The following is a 15,041-nucleotide window of genomic DNA, read 5'->3' as shown; positions in this document are numbered from 1 at the left end:
AATTTTGCTGAAGATAATTAAAAAATGGCTGCCACCATACATTGACAGAGACCTGTGAGATTTAGAAGATGATGTGGAATGCGGGATATTGCTGATGTCGGGTGGAACTTAGCCAAAAGCTGAAAACACTGGAAAGATATTTACCTGTGTTTTATCGAATACATGAAGGCATTGAAATATGTGGACCATAACAAGTTATGGATAACATTTCGAAGAGTGGGAATTCCAGAACACTTAATTGTGCCCTGGCATAACCTATACATAGATAAGAGGCAGTTCAAAAAGAACAAGGGAATACTGTGTGGTTTAGAATTGGAAAAAGTATGTGGCAGTGTTGTGTTCTTTCACCTTATTCAATCTGTAGGCTGAACGAATAATCCAAGAAACTGGGCTGTATGGAGAGAAACTTGGCATCAGGATTGGGTAAAGACTCATTAACAACCTGAGATATGCAGATAGCACAACTTTGCTTGAAAGACAACTTGAAGCACTTAATGATGAAGATAAAAGACTACAGCCTACAGTATGGATTACATCTGAACATAAAAATCCTTACAACTGGGCCAGTAAACATCATCATGGTAAATGGTGAAGAGATTGAAGTCAAGGATTTCATTTTACTTGGATCCATAATTAATGCCCATGGGAGCAGCAGTCAAAAAAATCAAACCACTCATTGCATTGGGCAAATCTGCTGCAAAAGACCTCCATCAAGTGTTAAAAAACAAAGATGTCACTTTGATGACAAAGGTGTGCCTGACCCACGCCATGGTGTTTTCAATCACTTCATATGCATGTGAAAGCTGGACAATGAAAAAGGAAGATCGAAGAAAAATTGATGCATTCCAATTATGATGTTGGTGAAGAATATTGAATATACACAATGGACTGCCAGAAGAATGATCAAATCTGTCTTGGAGGAAGTACAGCCAGAATGCTCCTTAGAAGCGAGGATGGTGAGATTTCATCTCACGTATTTGGACATGTCATCAGGAGGGACCAGTCACTGGAGAAGGATATCATGCTTGGTAAAGTAGTTTGTCAGCGGAAAAGAGGAAGACCTTCAACGAGATGGATTGACACGGTAGCTGCAACAATGAGCTCAAACATAGTAGTGATTGTGAGGATGGCACAGGAACGGGCAATGTTTAGTTCTGGTATACATGAGGTCAATATGAGTTGGAGTTGACTTGATGGCACCTATCGACAACCTGGAACCCCGCTGGTGCAGTGGTTAAGAGCTATGGCTACTAGCCAAAAGGTTGGCATTTCCAATCTACCAGCTGCTCCGTGGAAACTGTTCTACTCTGTCCTTTAGGGTCACTATGAGTCGGGATTGACTCAACAGCAATGGGTTTCGGGTTTTTAGCCACAATCTGTTGATGAGCATTTGGACTGTTCCCAGCATTTTGCAGATATAAACAATGCTGCTATGAACATCTATGTGTGTGTTTTTGATACAAGTTTCTCTAAGATCTGTACCTAGGAGTGGAATTGCTAGGTTGTAGGATATAATCATGGAAACCCTGGTGGCATAGTGGTTAAGTGCTACAGCTGCTAACCAAGAGGTCAGCAGTTCAAATCCACCAGGCGCTCCTCGGAAACTATGGGGCAGTTCTACTCTGTCCTTTAGGGTCGCTGTGAGTTGGAATCGACTCGACGGCAACGGGTATGGTACAGGTAGGTTGTAATCATACTCAGTTTTAAAAAATAATACCACATCCTACTCCCTCCCCGCAAAGTGATTGTAACATAAAAACCAAACCTCTTGGCGTCGGGTCGATTCCGACTCATAGCCGACACTATAGGACACAGTAGAACTGCCCCATAGGGTTTCCAAGGAGCCGCTGGTGGATTCGAACTGCTGACCTTTTGGCTACCAGCTGAGCTCTTAACCACTGCTGACCTTTTGGCTACCAGCTGAGCTCTTAACCACTGTGCCACCAGGGCTCTGTAACATTTATACACTCCTACAAACTGGATAGGATTATTCGTCGTCTGTATTCAGGCTAACAGTCTTAATTTGCTTTTCTCTGATTATTGATGAATTTGAGCATCTTTCCATATTTACCATTTGTGTTTCCTCGACTGTGAAAAGCATATTTATACCTTTAACCTGTGTTTTTTTATCTTTTGATTGTTTTTTCATCTTTGTTCATGGGAATTCTTTATTAAGGATGCTAATTGTATTAGTCATCTCTTGCTGTGTAACAAATTACGTAAAAATTTAGCAGCTTAAAACAGCAATCCAGGATTCCAGCAGTGCCTCAGCATCTCTAACGAGGTTGCAGTCAAGCTGTTGGCCAGGATTGCAGGCATCTCAAGGCTTGGGTAGGGCTAGGGAGTCCACTTCCAAGCTCATTCATGTGATTGTTGGCATCCCTCAGTTCCTCGCGGCATGTTGGCCAGAGGCTTCATTTCCTTGTTACGTGGCTCCCCATAGAAATGCTCACAACATGACGTGGAGCCCTGGTGGCGCAGTGGTTAAGAGCTTGGCTGCTAACCAAAAGGTTGGCAGTTCATATCCACCAGATGCTCCTTGGAAACCCTAGTTCTACCCTGTCCTGTAGGGTTGCCGTGAGTTGGAATGGACTCGACGGCAACGGGTTTGGTTTTTGGTTTGAACGTAACATACCACTTCTTCTGCCATATGCTCTTGGTCACATAGACCAACCCTGGCACATTGTGGGAGAAAACTGTGTACTGGTGTGGATACCAGGTAGAAGGGAACATTGGGGGCCATATTTGAGGCTTCTTACCACACTAATCTTTTATCAGTTTTATGTGTTCATAACGTCTACCCTGGGCGATGCCAACAGTTAATGTGCTCGGCTGCTCGTTGAAAGGTTGGACGTTGGAGTCCACCCAGAGGCTTTTCAGAAGAAAGGCTTCTCTGGCAATCTGATCTGAAAAATCAGCCCTTGAAAGCCCTATGGAGCACAGTTCTACTCTCTCACAACATGGGGGGTCACCGGGAGTCAGAATTGACTAGTAAAAAAAAAAGTGGCAACTGGAAATACCTGTTTTTTTGCTTATGATGTTATTTTAATGTAGATTGGTCAGCCTTTCAGAATTAGTGCCTTTTTTGCCTAGTTTAAGAAATTCTTCCCTGATTCAAAGTCAGAAAGACATTCTGTATTTTCTTCTAAAACTGTTAAGGTTTTGTCTTTTACTTGTAATTTCTTAATTCATCTAGATTTTACTTGGTATATGAGGCAAGGAACACTTTTTTTCTTTCATTTCTCAGCAGTTGTTCAAGAATCATGTATTAAAAAGTCATCCTTTCCCCACTGATCAGCAATGCCATTTCTGTCATGTCAAATTTCTAATGACAGTTTCTTAATGATGGAGCTTAATAATGAGCTTTTATATGTGGTAGAACAGATCCCACCCTCCAATCTTTTATTTTCCTAAAATGGTCTTGAATATTCTTAGCTATGGAAAACCTGGTGGCGTAATGGTTAAGTGCTACAGCTGCTAACTAAAAGGTCAGCAGCTCGAGACCCCTAGGCGCTCCTTGGAAACTCTACGGGGCAGTTCTGTGTCCTATAAGGTTGCTCTGAGTCGTAATCGACTTGACGGCAGTGGGTTTGGTTTGGGTTTGGATTCGGATTCTTAGCTATATAGGTTTTTGAAAAAGCTTATCAGGTTACGTGAAAACTCTTGTTAGGATTTTGATTGGAACTGCATTGCTTTAAAAAAACTTTTTTAATTTATTATAAAATGCACATTCGGAATAATGCATAATGTGCAGCTTAAGTGATTAGAAAGTCAACACCCAAGGCAGGAAATAAAGCATTGCCAACACCCCAGAAGCTGCCACATTGCTGTTCAAAATCACACCCTTTTCCCTCCCTTTACTCTCCTCTTTATGGACTCTCAATCTGTCTTTATGCTTTAACTGTGTTTCTTGTAAACAGCATAAGGTTGTTTTGTTTTAAATCTAGTTGACCATCTCTTTTTATATATATATAGTTTTAAGTGAAATTTTACAAATCGTTAGTCTCTCATACAAAAATTTATATACACCTTGCCGTGTACTCCTGGCTGCTCTCCCCCTAATGAGACGGTATACTCCTCTCCACCCTGTATTCCCCGTGTCCATTCAGCCAGCTTCTGTTCCCCTCTGCCTTCTTATCTCCCCTCCAGACAGGAGCTGCCAACATAGTCTCATGTGTCTACTTGAGCCAAGAAGCACACTCCTCACCAGTATCATTTTCTATCTTATGGTCCAGTCCAATCCCTGTCTGAAGAGTTGGCTTTGGGAATGGTTCCTGCCTTGGGCTAACAGAAGGTCTGGGTTCCATGACCTCTGGGGTCCTTCTAGTCTCAGTCAGACCATTAAGTCTGGTCTTTTTATGAGAATTTAAGGTCTATATCCCACTGTACACCTGCTCCATCAGGTTTTCTCTGTTGTGCTCCCAGTCATGGCAGTCATTGGTTATAGCTGGGCACCATCTAGTTTTTCTGGTCTCAGGCCGGTGTCTCTGATTTATGTGGCCCTTTCTGTCTCTTGGGCTCAAAATACCTTGTGTCTTTGCTGTTCTTCATTCTCCTTTGCTCCAGGTGGGTTGAGTCCAGTCGGACCATCTCTTATTTTTAACTGGCAGTTTCAGTCATTTACATTTAGACTGATTATTGGTAAGTTTGGACTTATTTCTGGCATCTTACTTTGTGTTATTTGTCCCACTTTGCTTTTTTCTTTAGACGAGATTATCTTCACCAAAGTTTGTAATTGCCAGAACTGGAGTTTGAATCCATCCAGGTCTTCTGAAACCAACTCTACTTTGTCTCACCATTCACTCTCTACCAAGCCAGAAACCTTGAATTTTTGATACCACTTTATTAATTTTGGTTTATCCTCAGAATAAGGTGTCTAGGGAAGAGGCGAGGAGGTAGAATTACTGTACTGGGATAAGGTGATTAATATTAAAGAGGCTGCATACAATCATTTCACAAAAAGGTATATTTTCATTCATGACTATTTACATTTTTCATATTTAAAGAATATCATACAACTGATACCTTCTGAAATGTGTCATGCTTTAAAAAAAACTCTTCTTTTTACACTTATCTGACATGGAATCAAAAACTAAAAATGGTCAAATACAGTGATAATAGAAAGAAACCAGCCAACACAGCTAGGTCTCCTCTTAAAATTTGCCAATCAATATTAGCAATAGTTACCTTCATAATAAATTATCATTTATTTAAAAATCAGTAGTAATTTTAAACAATTCATAAATAAGTGTGTTCTGTGCAATTTACATGTTTAATATCCTGTGGATACTAAAAGCTTGTATATTGTCAGATTTATGCTTTATGACTTTATCAAATGATAAGCTTTCCCAAAGAAGAAACTGGAGAAGCTTGAAAGAATATCCTAAGGTTCTCTGGAGGTTTGTCAGGGCTCCGCCTGCTTTACAGGAGGGGGTTCCAGTTTACGTGAGAGCGCAGTTAAAATCTGGTTGAATTTCTCATATCTCTCTGTCTGATTGACTTGTGCACCTTTGCTGCCCCATAACAATCTCATTTGAAATTCAGTCTTGAAGATTTCACTCATTTCTTCATCTGGCTGAAAACCTAATAAGGAAAAAAAAAAAAAGTACAGTTTCTGCCAAAACATTGTGTTAGAAACAACCAAAATCTCACTCATTTCAAGTAGGATCAAAATGAACTTCATCTCTCAGAACTTTAAAAACGCCCCCAAAGAAAAAATAGAGGGTCTCTTCTACGTAAGGGAGGACAGAGCCTACCCTCAAGGACCTGAGCACCTTCAGAGAAGGAATAACAAATTCACTAAAACAAGACAGAATGAACTGTTGTGTGGACAAGCCACATGCTGTGGGAAGAAATGTCCATAGTATCTTTTTTCTTTTTTTTATAGCTTTATTGATGTATAATTTTCATGCCATATGATTCACCCGTTTTAACTGTACAGTTCGATGTGTTCCAGTGAATTTATACAGTCATACAACCATCACTACTACCTGTTTTAGTTTTAGAACACTTCCGTCACCTTAGAAGCTTCCCTGGTACCTCATTGCAGTCAATCCCGGTTCCTACCTCAGACCCCAGCCAGTCACTGATAATGCCGTCGTCATTTTGCCTTCTCTAGAAATTTCACATACCTGGACTTGAACAATATGTACTTTTTTGGGTCTGGCTTTTTTAATTTAGCATGATGTTTTTGAGATTATTCTCTATCGTTGCTTGTTACCAGTCATTCATTCCTTTTTATTGTAGAGTAGTATTCCGTTATATGGACATACCGCATTTTGTTTATCCATTCACCAGCTGAGGCATATTTGGATTGTTTCCAGTTTCTGGCGGTTATAAATAATGTTGCTGTGAACATGCGTGTACAAGTATTTGTGTGGACACGTGTTTTCATTTCTCTAGGAGTGGAATTACTGGGTCATATGGTAAATATGGAGACCTGGTGGCACAGTGGATAAGAGCTGGGCTGCAAACGAAGAGGTCGGCAGTGTGAATCCACCAGCCACACCTTGGAAACCCTAGGGGCAGTTCTACTCTGTCCTGTAGGGTCACTATGCGTTGGAATTTGACTCGATGGCAATGGGTTTAGTTTTGGGGTTTTTTGGTATGGTAAATGTAAGGGGCTCTGGTGGGACAGTAGGTAAGCTCTCAGGTCAGTGGTTTGAACCCACTAGCTGCTCCGTGGGAGGAAGATGTGACAGTCCGCTTCCATAAAGATTAAAAAAACTAAAATTTACAGCCGTGGAAACCCTATGAGGCAGTTCTACTCTGTCCTGTAGGGTCACTATGAGTCAGAATCAACTCGACAGCAATAGCTTTATGGTAAAATATGTTTAACTTTTAAAGAAACTGTTGTCAAGATGGCTGTACCACCGCTGTATTCCCACCAGCAACATCTGAAGATTACAATTCTGTACATGCCACCAGCACTTAGTATTGCCATTCTTTTTAACTGTAGTGATTGTATAGTGGTATCGCACTGTGGTTTATTTTACATTTTCCTAATAACTAATAGGAGCCCTGGTGGCACAGTGGTTAAGTGCTCAGCTGCTAACTGAATAGTCGGTTGTTCGAACCCACCAGCCGCTCCACGGGAGAAGATCTCCCATAAAGATTTACAGCCTTGGAAACCCTACAGGGCAATTCTCTGTCCTATAGGGTTGCTATGAGTTGAAATCAACTAAGGGCAATGGGTAATGACTCATAATGTTGAATGTCTTTCGCTGTATTATTTGTGTACCTATTCTAATGTGGAAACCCTGGTGGCGTAGTGGTTAAGTGCTACGGCTGCTAACCAAAGGGTCGGCAGTTTGGATTCGCGAGGCGCTCCTTGGAAACTCTATGGGGCAGTTCTACTCTGTCCTGTAGGGTCACTATGAGTCGGAATCGACTCGACGGCACTGGGTTCACTGGGTATTCTAATGTGTCCATGCAAAGATTTCGTTTATTCAAACTTTGTTCTCTCATTATTGAGTTGTAAGAGTTCTATATATATTCTGGATACAAGTCCTTTATCAGATACATGTTTAGCAAATATTTTCGTCTGTGGCTTGCCTTTATATTTTCTTAAGCAAAAATTTTTCACTTTATCAATTTTTTCTGTTGTTTCATGCTTTTTTGTGTCCCAAGAAATCTTTGCCTAACCCATGGATACAAAAAATTTCTCCTAAGTTATAGAAGCTTTACACTTTAGCTCTTATGTTTTGAGTCTGTGATCCATTTTGGATTAATTATTGGGTATGGTATGAGGTAAGGATCAATATTCCTTTTTTGCAGTTGGATATTCAGTAGTTCAGCACCATTTGTTGAACGACTATCCAATGAATTAATTACCTTGGTACCTTTGTTGGGAATCAGTTGACAGCCATATGTGTGGATCTGTTTTTCAACTCTGTTCTGTTCCGTCTAAGAAAAGATCTAGTCTACTTAAGGCCAGGAATGCTCAGGCAAGTCTGTTAAGAAGAGGAAACCTCTAGCCAAAGAGCTATAAGGAGTTGTGGTTCTCATCGTTTATTATTTCTGGAGTAGCCTTCTCTGTCATTAAATGTATCCCCACTACTGGATCATAGGATCTTGGTGGCAGACAGGACATTAGAAGCCTCTTAGTCCATCCTTCCTAGTATGACAGAATATCCTTGACAGAGAAGCAGCCAGAGGCCAAATGATGACTTCCATTCAGTCAGGTAACATGCTTACAACCCTTGCCCTGGGCTGGGTGCTGGGGATATGCTGGTAAATTAAGCAGATCTCTGCCCTTACTGGGTCACAGTCACTTCCAGCAATGGAAACTTGCTATATAAACTTGTAGCAGGATTGACTGAGAAATACCATTAGATTCGTCTAAAGAATAGCGTAGAGCACACTTCTCTCAAAAGCCAGCCTAATATATTGGCTTATGTAACATCCAGTGTAATAAACTGGCTTTACATAAGTAGGTATTCTAATATCTGTTGAATTGAATTCTGTGCTGTCATTGGCTGAGTCCCCACTGCCAACCCTGGAGAGCTTTTCTGAGGGAAAAACTGAAACAGGTATGTGGTGCTCAAGCCTACTCCAGCAGACACAGTACCAGTTGTTCCAGTCTCTACATTCTGGTTCTGATGCAACAGCATTCTTTTGGGGGTGAAATGATTAGGCCCCTCCTGCCCCATATAGTTCTACCCCGCCCCATATAGTTGACTTCGTGGGTCAAACTGTGGGCCCTTGAAGAATTTTAAAAATTATATAACCAGGAAGAGAAAACAGCCCTGAAGACTGCCTTGGTACAGCATTCCTTCTCGCACTTGCTTCCTGACTGGTCTTGCCTGCAAGCCTTCGGCCCTTCAGACCGTCACACAGATACCAGAGTAATTTACGTTAAATCTGACCATGTGATGCCTTCCCTCAAAACCCTTCACTGGATTTTCCTCAGCCACTGTCTTTGATGGAAAGATCCTTCTCATGCTGCATCCACCTCCTTCTTCAGCCTACTCGGCCATTTCTTGTCACACTTTACATTGAGTCCAAACCCAGATACTTGAGGTTCCCCATTTTTTCCCAAGCTCTTACCTCAATGCCTTTGCTCCTAGTGTACCCTCTGACTGAAATCCCCATCTCTAGTTTTCTGGCTACCCATCTTTTGTCCTTTACCAATCAATGGAGGTGCTCTCCTAGGAAGTTGTTTCCAGGTGCTTCCCTGCATCTCTCACCAGATGTTTTGTTTCCTAAGTGCTCCCATGGTCCACTGCACGTACCACAATGTGCTGAAGTGTCCATTTTATTTCATTCCATTGCCTGTAAGCACCTTGAGGACATTCATCTAACACGGTGCTGGGCACATACTAGGGCTGCGATAAATGTTTATCAAGCTGAGGGAGCTGCTTTCGTTACCATAGTACTTGTGGCCACTGTATACAACACTTTGCCCAGCACTTCCCAGGGAGCTCACTCCCCATTGTTACAGGGGAGAGAACAGGGATGCAGGGAAATGAAGCCTAGATAAAACTCCAACTTCTAGTGTTGGCCCATCCCCTTTCTAGTAGGGCTTATCAGAGATACCAACAATACACAAGCTGACCAGTTTTCTTGACCCTTCCTCTCGTTTATTCTACACCACTGGCACAGCAGAAGACATAGAAGAAAGGAAAAACAGGAGATTGGAGTCTGTTAGGAATTAGGAGGAAGCAATGGATCAGTCACATAGGAAATGGAACACCCAGGCCTTAACCTTTCCTACTTGGTCTTTTTCTAAATGAGGACATCCATGCTCTTTTATTCCTTCAATTCGCTTCAATTATAACATAAACAGCAGCTTAAAAAAACAGCCCTTACCTTCCAGGATCTTCTCAGCATTCATCCGGTAGGTGTCCGCAGCCTCCACCATGAGTCGGGCTGTTACCAAATGGTTCAGCATGATCTCACAGCTTTGGTCATTTTTTTCCCACATGTCAGTTCCTTCGAAAGTGACAGCCTGCCGCTCCATTAAGGTCACAAGAGGCATCAGCAATGGGACTGATATGTTGTTTGGGGGAACACATGTGGATTCTGAAAAACAAACAGGAGGGAAGTTTTCCCTACCATATTTTTCCTCAAAGTTAAGCACAGAATGAGGCAATTGGCAGCCAGTGTCTTGTTTTAGCCACTGCAAACCTGCAGCGAACAGTGCAGAGAAAAGGCTTGGTGACCTGTCAGCAATCCTGCAGACAAGCCCGGGCCTCCTCACATGCCCAGCCAAATGCTTTACTCAAACCAGAACAGACACGACCTAACGCACTTAACAGGCCAGCGGGCAGCCGCCGGGGCTGTGCGCGCTGCCCCGCCGCTCACCTCGGCCTTCGTGCAGGAGTTTGCTGAAGGGCTTCAGCTGTTTCTCGTAGAGGATGGCGGTTTGGGTGTACTGGTGCCGCAGGGCGGTCCATGTTTTTTCTAACCTTGTGATCTGGAAGAAAGCAAGCTGTTACCATTTTTGGAAAAGGTTCTTTTCAAAATTGCCTTTTTGCTTAAATTTTGGAATAAGTGAGAAATGGACATAGTGAAATAATGTCAAAGAAGTTCAAGGAGTGTACAGAGAAAAACTCATGTCAAACCCTGCCCCCGCCACCATCCCTTTAACGGCCCATCTCAGAGACAACTCCGCTCATCAGCTTCTCACACGTGTGTATCTGTACACACACACACACATCTTTTGAAAATAAACACCACATTACTTCTTGGAACAGCACTGTTCCTTACTTGGAAATCGTTCCATTTAGTACATATAGAACAGCCTCATTTTGTTAACTGTCTGCATGGTGTTCCACTTTATGGATAAACCATAATTTAGTCTTCTATAGGTTTTTTATAGACAAGAGTTTTACACATATTTTGCTATTACAAAATTACCACAGTAAAGATTTTTGCCAGTGTGTTCATGTGTGGAAATATCTGGAGGATGCATTTCCAGAAGGGGCACCGCTGGATCAAAGGGCACATGTCCTTTAAATGCTGATGGGAATTGCCAGCTGTCCTCCCTAGAGGCTGTTCTGATGTAAGAATGTAGGCATGTAATGTAGAGCAGGTTAATGTTACTTGTAAGTAATGTCTGTGCCACATAGAAGATTGCCCAGACCCCATGATGCCACTCCTCATTCCTTTTCATTTCTTTTGGGACAATTTAGTCAACATCAGTATACTCAGCTGACTGTGACTGCCATGAGATACATGATGCCCCCCTCACACCATAAAACCAGCAAGCCTAAGTGTCTTATGTTCTCTACATGAAATAAGGGAGGGAAAAAGAGCACTAATATTCACTTGGCACCAGGTACTTCACACGAGGAATCTCATTTAATCCTCACAAAAGCCCCATTTTACAGAGGAGAGGGGAAAAAAACTCAGGGAAATTAGGCAACTTGCCCAAGGTTTCACAGGTGTTAAGTGGTAGAGCTGAGATTCATTTCCTGGGCCTCTAGGAGCTCCCCATGTACACCAAGAGGAAGGTGAGAAGGGGTTCACACTTGCAGACTTGCTGGGAGGAAAGGCTGTGGCAGGTCTTCTCTGGCCACCCACCGTGGTGCCCTCTTTCCCCAGCCTCCTGCTCCTTTCCCTCTCTGCCCCTACAGCTTCCTCTTTTCTGAAAGAAGCCCTTGTTCCTCAAAGCAGAGAGAAGAAGGAGGCCCATGTGGCAATAGTATATGTGCAGGTTTGGATGATGACGTCTGGAAGGGACACGAATCTCACCTTGGGTTTCCCCTGCCAGCCTTCCAGTTCTGCCCACTTCCCTCCCGTAGCAGCGCCCTGGCTCATTCAGGCCCTGAATGTCCTGGAGGACTCTAGAAGAGTCTGAGGCTGCTAGAGGGAGCTGCCAGTGAAGGCGCATGAAGGTGGTTTGGAATAAGTCCTTAACCACTGAGTGCGATGTCACGGACGGCAGCCACAAAATGATCCCACAAACCATTTCCCTTTACTGCTCAGGAAGCTCTGGGCTGGAGGGCTACGTAGTCAGCTTCGCCTGCTAGCTCAGCTCTCAGTGTGACAGCCGGTTTGGGATAATAGGAAATAAACACGGTGCAAATTAGAAATACCTGAATAAAATATTATGACTCCTGAATAGCCTATTATAGCAGAAATCAGTATATCATGAAAATATTTGTGAATTTATAGGTTGCTGATTTCAAATACTGGTCCTACAGAATTCCAGTACACCTAAAGATTTAGAAAGCTATAGCTCTTGAGATATATGTTAATTGGAATTGACCCCCCCCCAAAAATTCCTGTTATAATTGGAATTGACCTCTCCCCTAAAAGCCGTGAAGCCGTTCAGCTTCTCATGTTTAAGGTGATCTTGCTTTAATGCAGGAAAATTGTGTTCCCACCATGTTGTGACACGATGTCTTCCCAGTGGCAAAGGTAGATTATCAGCAAAGGCCTGGCAGGATTTTGGGTACAATCTGGGGCTATGAAACTGCCAAGCTCAATGACCGGTGTTTTTGGAGTTACTGGTTGCAGATTCAGCTGCAAGACCATAACCTTGTCCTCAAGTCCTCAAAGCCCCTAGGGCTTGGGAGAACGGAAAGAGAGAGCCCACTGTGAGCAACGAGAAAACAGGAAGGACTTCTGTGAGGCCCATTTGATTTCAAATGCATGTTTTCATGTTCGATGCCCACCCTGTCAAAGCAGATAAATTTAAAAGTCTGACTTCAGAAACTCTAATAAAAAAAATTAGGGGGTTATGTGTCAGGTGGGCCTGGAATCGGAATATTTTTTTACCATGAGAGTCTGTTTTAGGTGACCCATATGTTAAGAAATACCTCCCTAGGGATTCTCAGAAGCTCTCTCCATGTCTCTGATTCCCAGACATTCCCCTAAGCTGCCCACATGCCTGGTGATCCAGCCTCTTGGGCAACACACTTTACCCTGATGCATCATGCTGATTGGTTCTTTGGGGGCATCGATATTCTTGAGGATGACTCCTCTTCCTAGACATCACAGAGCAAGCGTGGGCCACCGGCAACTATCCACTGAAAACAAAGCCAGAATACTCAGGACGCTGCGCTCAGTTGCCCCCTAATCTAAGCAGCGCTCGTTGAGATTCAATTTACCTTTTGAGATGGACTGAAACAGTTTGTGATTTGATACACAGGGGCTCAAAAACCTCTTTACAGAACAATAACTATGCACAGGCCTGTGGGGCCACACAAAGCAAGTGGTCTCGTACCTGTGGCATTTCCAAGGCCTTCATGATGGCTGAGAAGGAATAGAGGTCCCCCATGGAGTCTTTCAGTTCCACTGCCACCTGGATGATCCTGTTGAGAGTGGCTGCTCGGTCTTCCAAAGTGCCCGTGCAGCCCAGAATGTCCACTGCAATGCCAATCGCCATGGTGTTGTGTCTGAGAGGGAGGAGATCAGCGGTCAGGCCCAGGGCCAACGGGTCTTAGAGAAAAGTAAACCAAAGGCCAAACTGACCACAAAAAGGGCTGACTTTGCACTATTTGCTGCTATCACTATGAAATGTGCCAGCAGGTAGAAGGTTTGGATAGCTGGTCTCAGCAGAGAGACTGTCCCCACCAGGCTGGCTGCAGCAGGACCTCAGAGACAGTGCCATGTACGGGCAGAAAGAACACGACAGGGCCAAGTTCAGGCCTAGACTTGGGGGCATGAGGACCCTCCTGGGATGAAGCTGCTCAGGGTGCATGTGGTTCCTTGCACCCCTGCCATGAGCGGTCCAAGGAGACACCAGACCACCCCTCCCGCCCCCGCCAACACACACATACCGGGAATCCTTTGGGAGGCCCTGGGCCACTCCATTGAACCCCCTGGCCTGGGGAATGATGGGGCAGGAAAATGAGAGGAGATGCCTGACCCAGGAAGACGACAGGGCATGGCATGGGAACAAAGGAAGGAAAGAGAAGATGAGGATGGGGTGTCTCCGCCTGGTCAAGAGGCTAAAAGGTGAATGGAGATGCAGACAAAGACTGAATAGCTGACCAGCCAGAATGCGCCTATAGGGCCAGACCCTAATAAAATCTAAATCTCATTTCTAACAATCTGCCCTTTTCTCCTCTTGAACTACATGGGTCAACTTCTTAGACCCAGGACAGGAAGCAGGGTGATCTTTACATGACAACAGGACCAATATTAATGGGGTCGGAGAGTAGTCTCCTTTGTTGGTGGCTGACAGCACAGACCAGGGAGTTTGCTGCACTGGCCAGGATCATCTCCAGGAAATTTCTTCCAGGCCGTGGTACAAGTGCTACAGGCGAAGCCCCAATTCATAGCTATGGTTACTAAAATACAACATGCTCTGTGGCCACATTGTCATGAAAGTTCAAGCTAAGGATGTTCTCCACTCCAAAGTGTGTTGTGGTCTCTATCCTGGAGCAAAGGGCAGCAGTGATTCAACCAGTGCCTAGCATTACTTGTTTTTCTGTTTGTTAAATGAGTAATGAGCATTATTGCCTGCTGTCTCTGAGAGTGTTTGTATATGTTTGTATGTATGTATGGTGCTTACACTGTGACCGTAGGCTGTTACTTAACTGCCTCACTCCTCAAGCTTCTTCATCTGTAAAATGGGATCAAGGGTGGTTGTGAGAAATAAGAGATTGTGTGGGTTTGTAAAAACAAAGTGCCTGGTACTGGCAGGCACCTAGTAAATCGTAGTTTTATGTACATGTCTCTCCCTCTATATCTTGCTTAATTTTGCCTGTTGGTCTTCTTAAGCCTGTCTTTTCCTTTTCCTGATTTCTTATCTTTCTCAATTAGTCATAATAACAGACTTAAGGCGTGAGTGTGTGTTTTGGCCTAACATATTTTTTTTAAATAATTTCTATTTTGCTTTAAGTGAAAGTTTACGAATCAAGTCAGTCTCTCACATGTAAACTTATATGTATATATATATACACACACACACCTTACTACATACTCCCATTTACTCTCCCCCTCATAAGTCAGCCTGCTCCCTCCTTCCAGTCTCTCCTTTCGTGACCATTTCACCAGTTTCTAACCCCCTCTACCCTCCCATCTCCCCTCCAGACAGGAGATGCCAACATAGTCTCAAGTGTCCACCTGATGCAAGTAGCTCACTC

The 15,041-nt window shown here is 43.4% G+C and overlaps 1 protein-coding gene across 4 annotated transcripts in view; it reads right to left on the bottom strand.

Annotated features, from left to right (window-relative positions):
* Positions 1 to 3,714: 3,714 nt before the first annotated feature.
* Positions 3,715 to 15,041, bottom strand: part of BCAR3 (BCAR3 adaptor protein, NSP family member) — a 149,452-nt gene continuing 138,125 nt past the window's right edge. For 2 of the 4 annotated variants that reach the window (XM_023558398.2, XM_010598097.3), the window contains exons 9-12: positions 13,175 to 13,346; positions 10,306 to 10,417; positions 9,811 to 10,023; positions 3,717 to 5,583 (exon numbers count right to left, since the gene is read on the bottom strand). In XM_023558398.2, the coding sequence (XP_023414166.1) occupies positions 5,405 to 5,583; positions 9,811 to 10,023; positions 10,306 to 10,417; positions 13,175 to 13,346 (676 nt within the window). In that variant the 3' untranslated portion in view covers positions 3,717 to 5,404. Of the gene's footprint in view, positions 5,584 to 9,810; positions 10,024 to 10,305; positions 10,418 to 13,174; positions 13,347 to 15,041 lie in introns of all 4 variants that reach the window. The other 2 variants (XM_023558399.2, XM_003418457.4) reach the window with 2 other exon arrangements.

This window comes from Loxodonta africana, chromosome 3 (assembly GCF_030014295.1).
Source record: "Loxodonta africana isolate mLoxAfr1 chromosome 3, mLoxAfr1.hap2, whole genome shotgun sequence".
Classification (NCBI taxonomy): Eukaryota; Metazoa; Chordata; class Mammalia; order Proboscidea; family Elephantidae; genus Loxodonta; species Loxodonta africana.
Note: the sequence above shows the minus strand (reverse complement) of the source record. Positions and strands in the feature narration are given on the sequence as shown.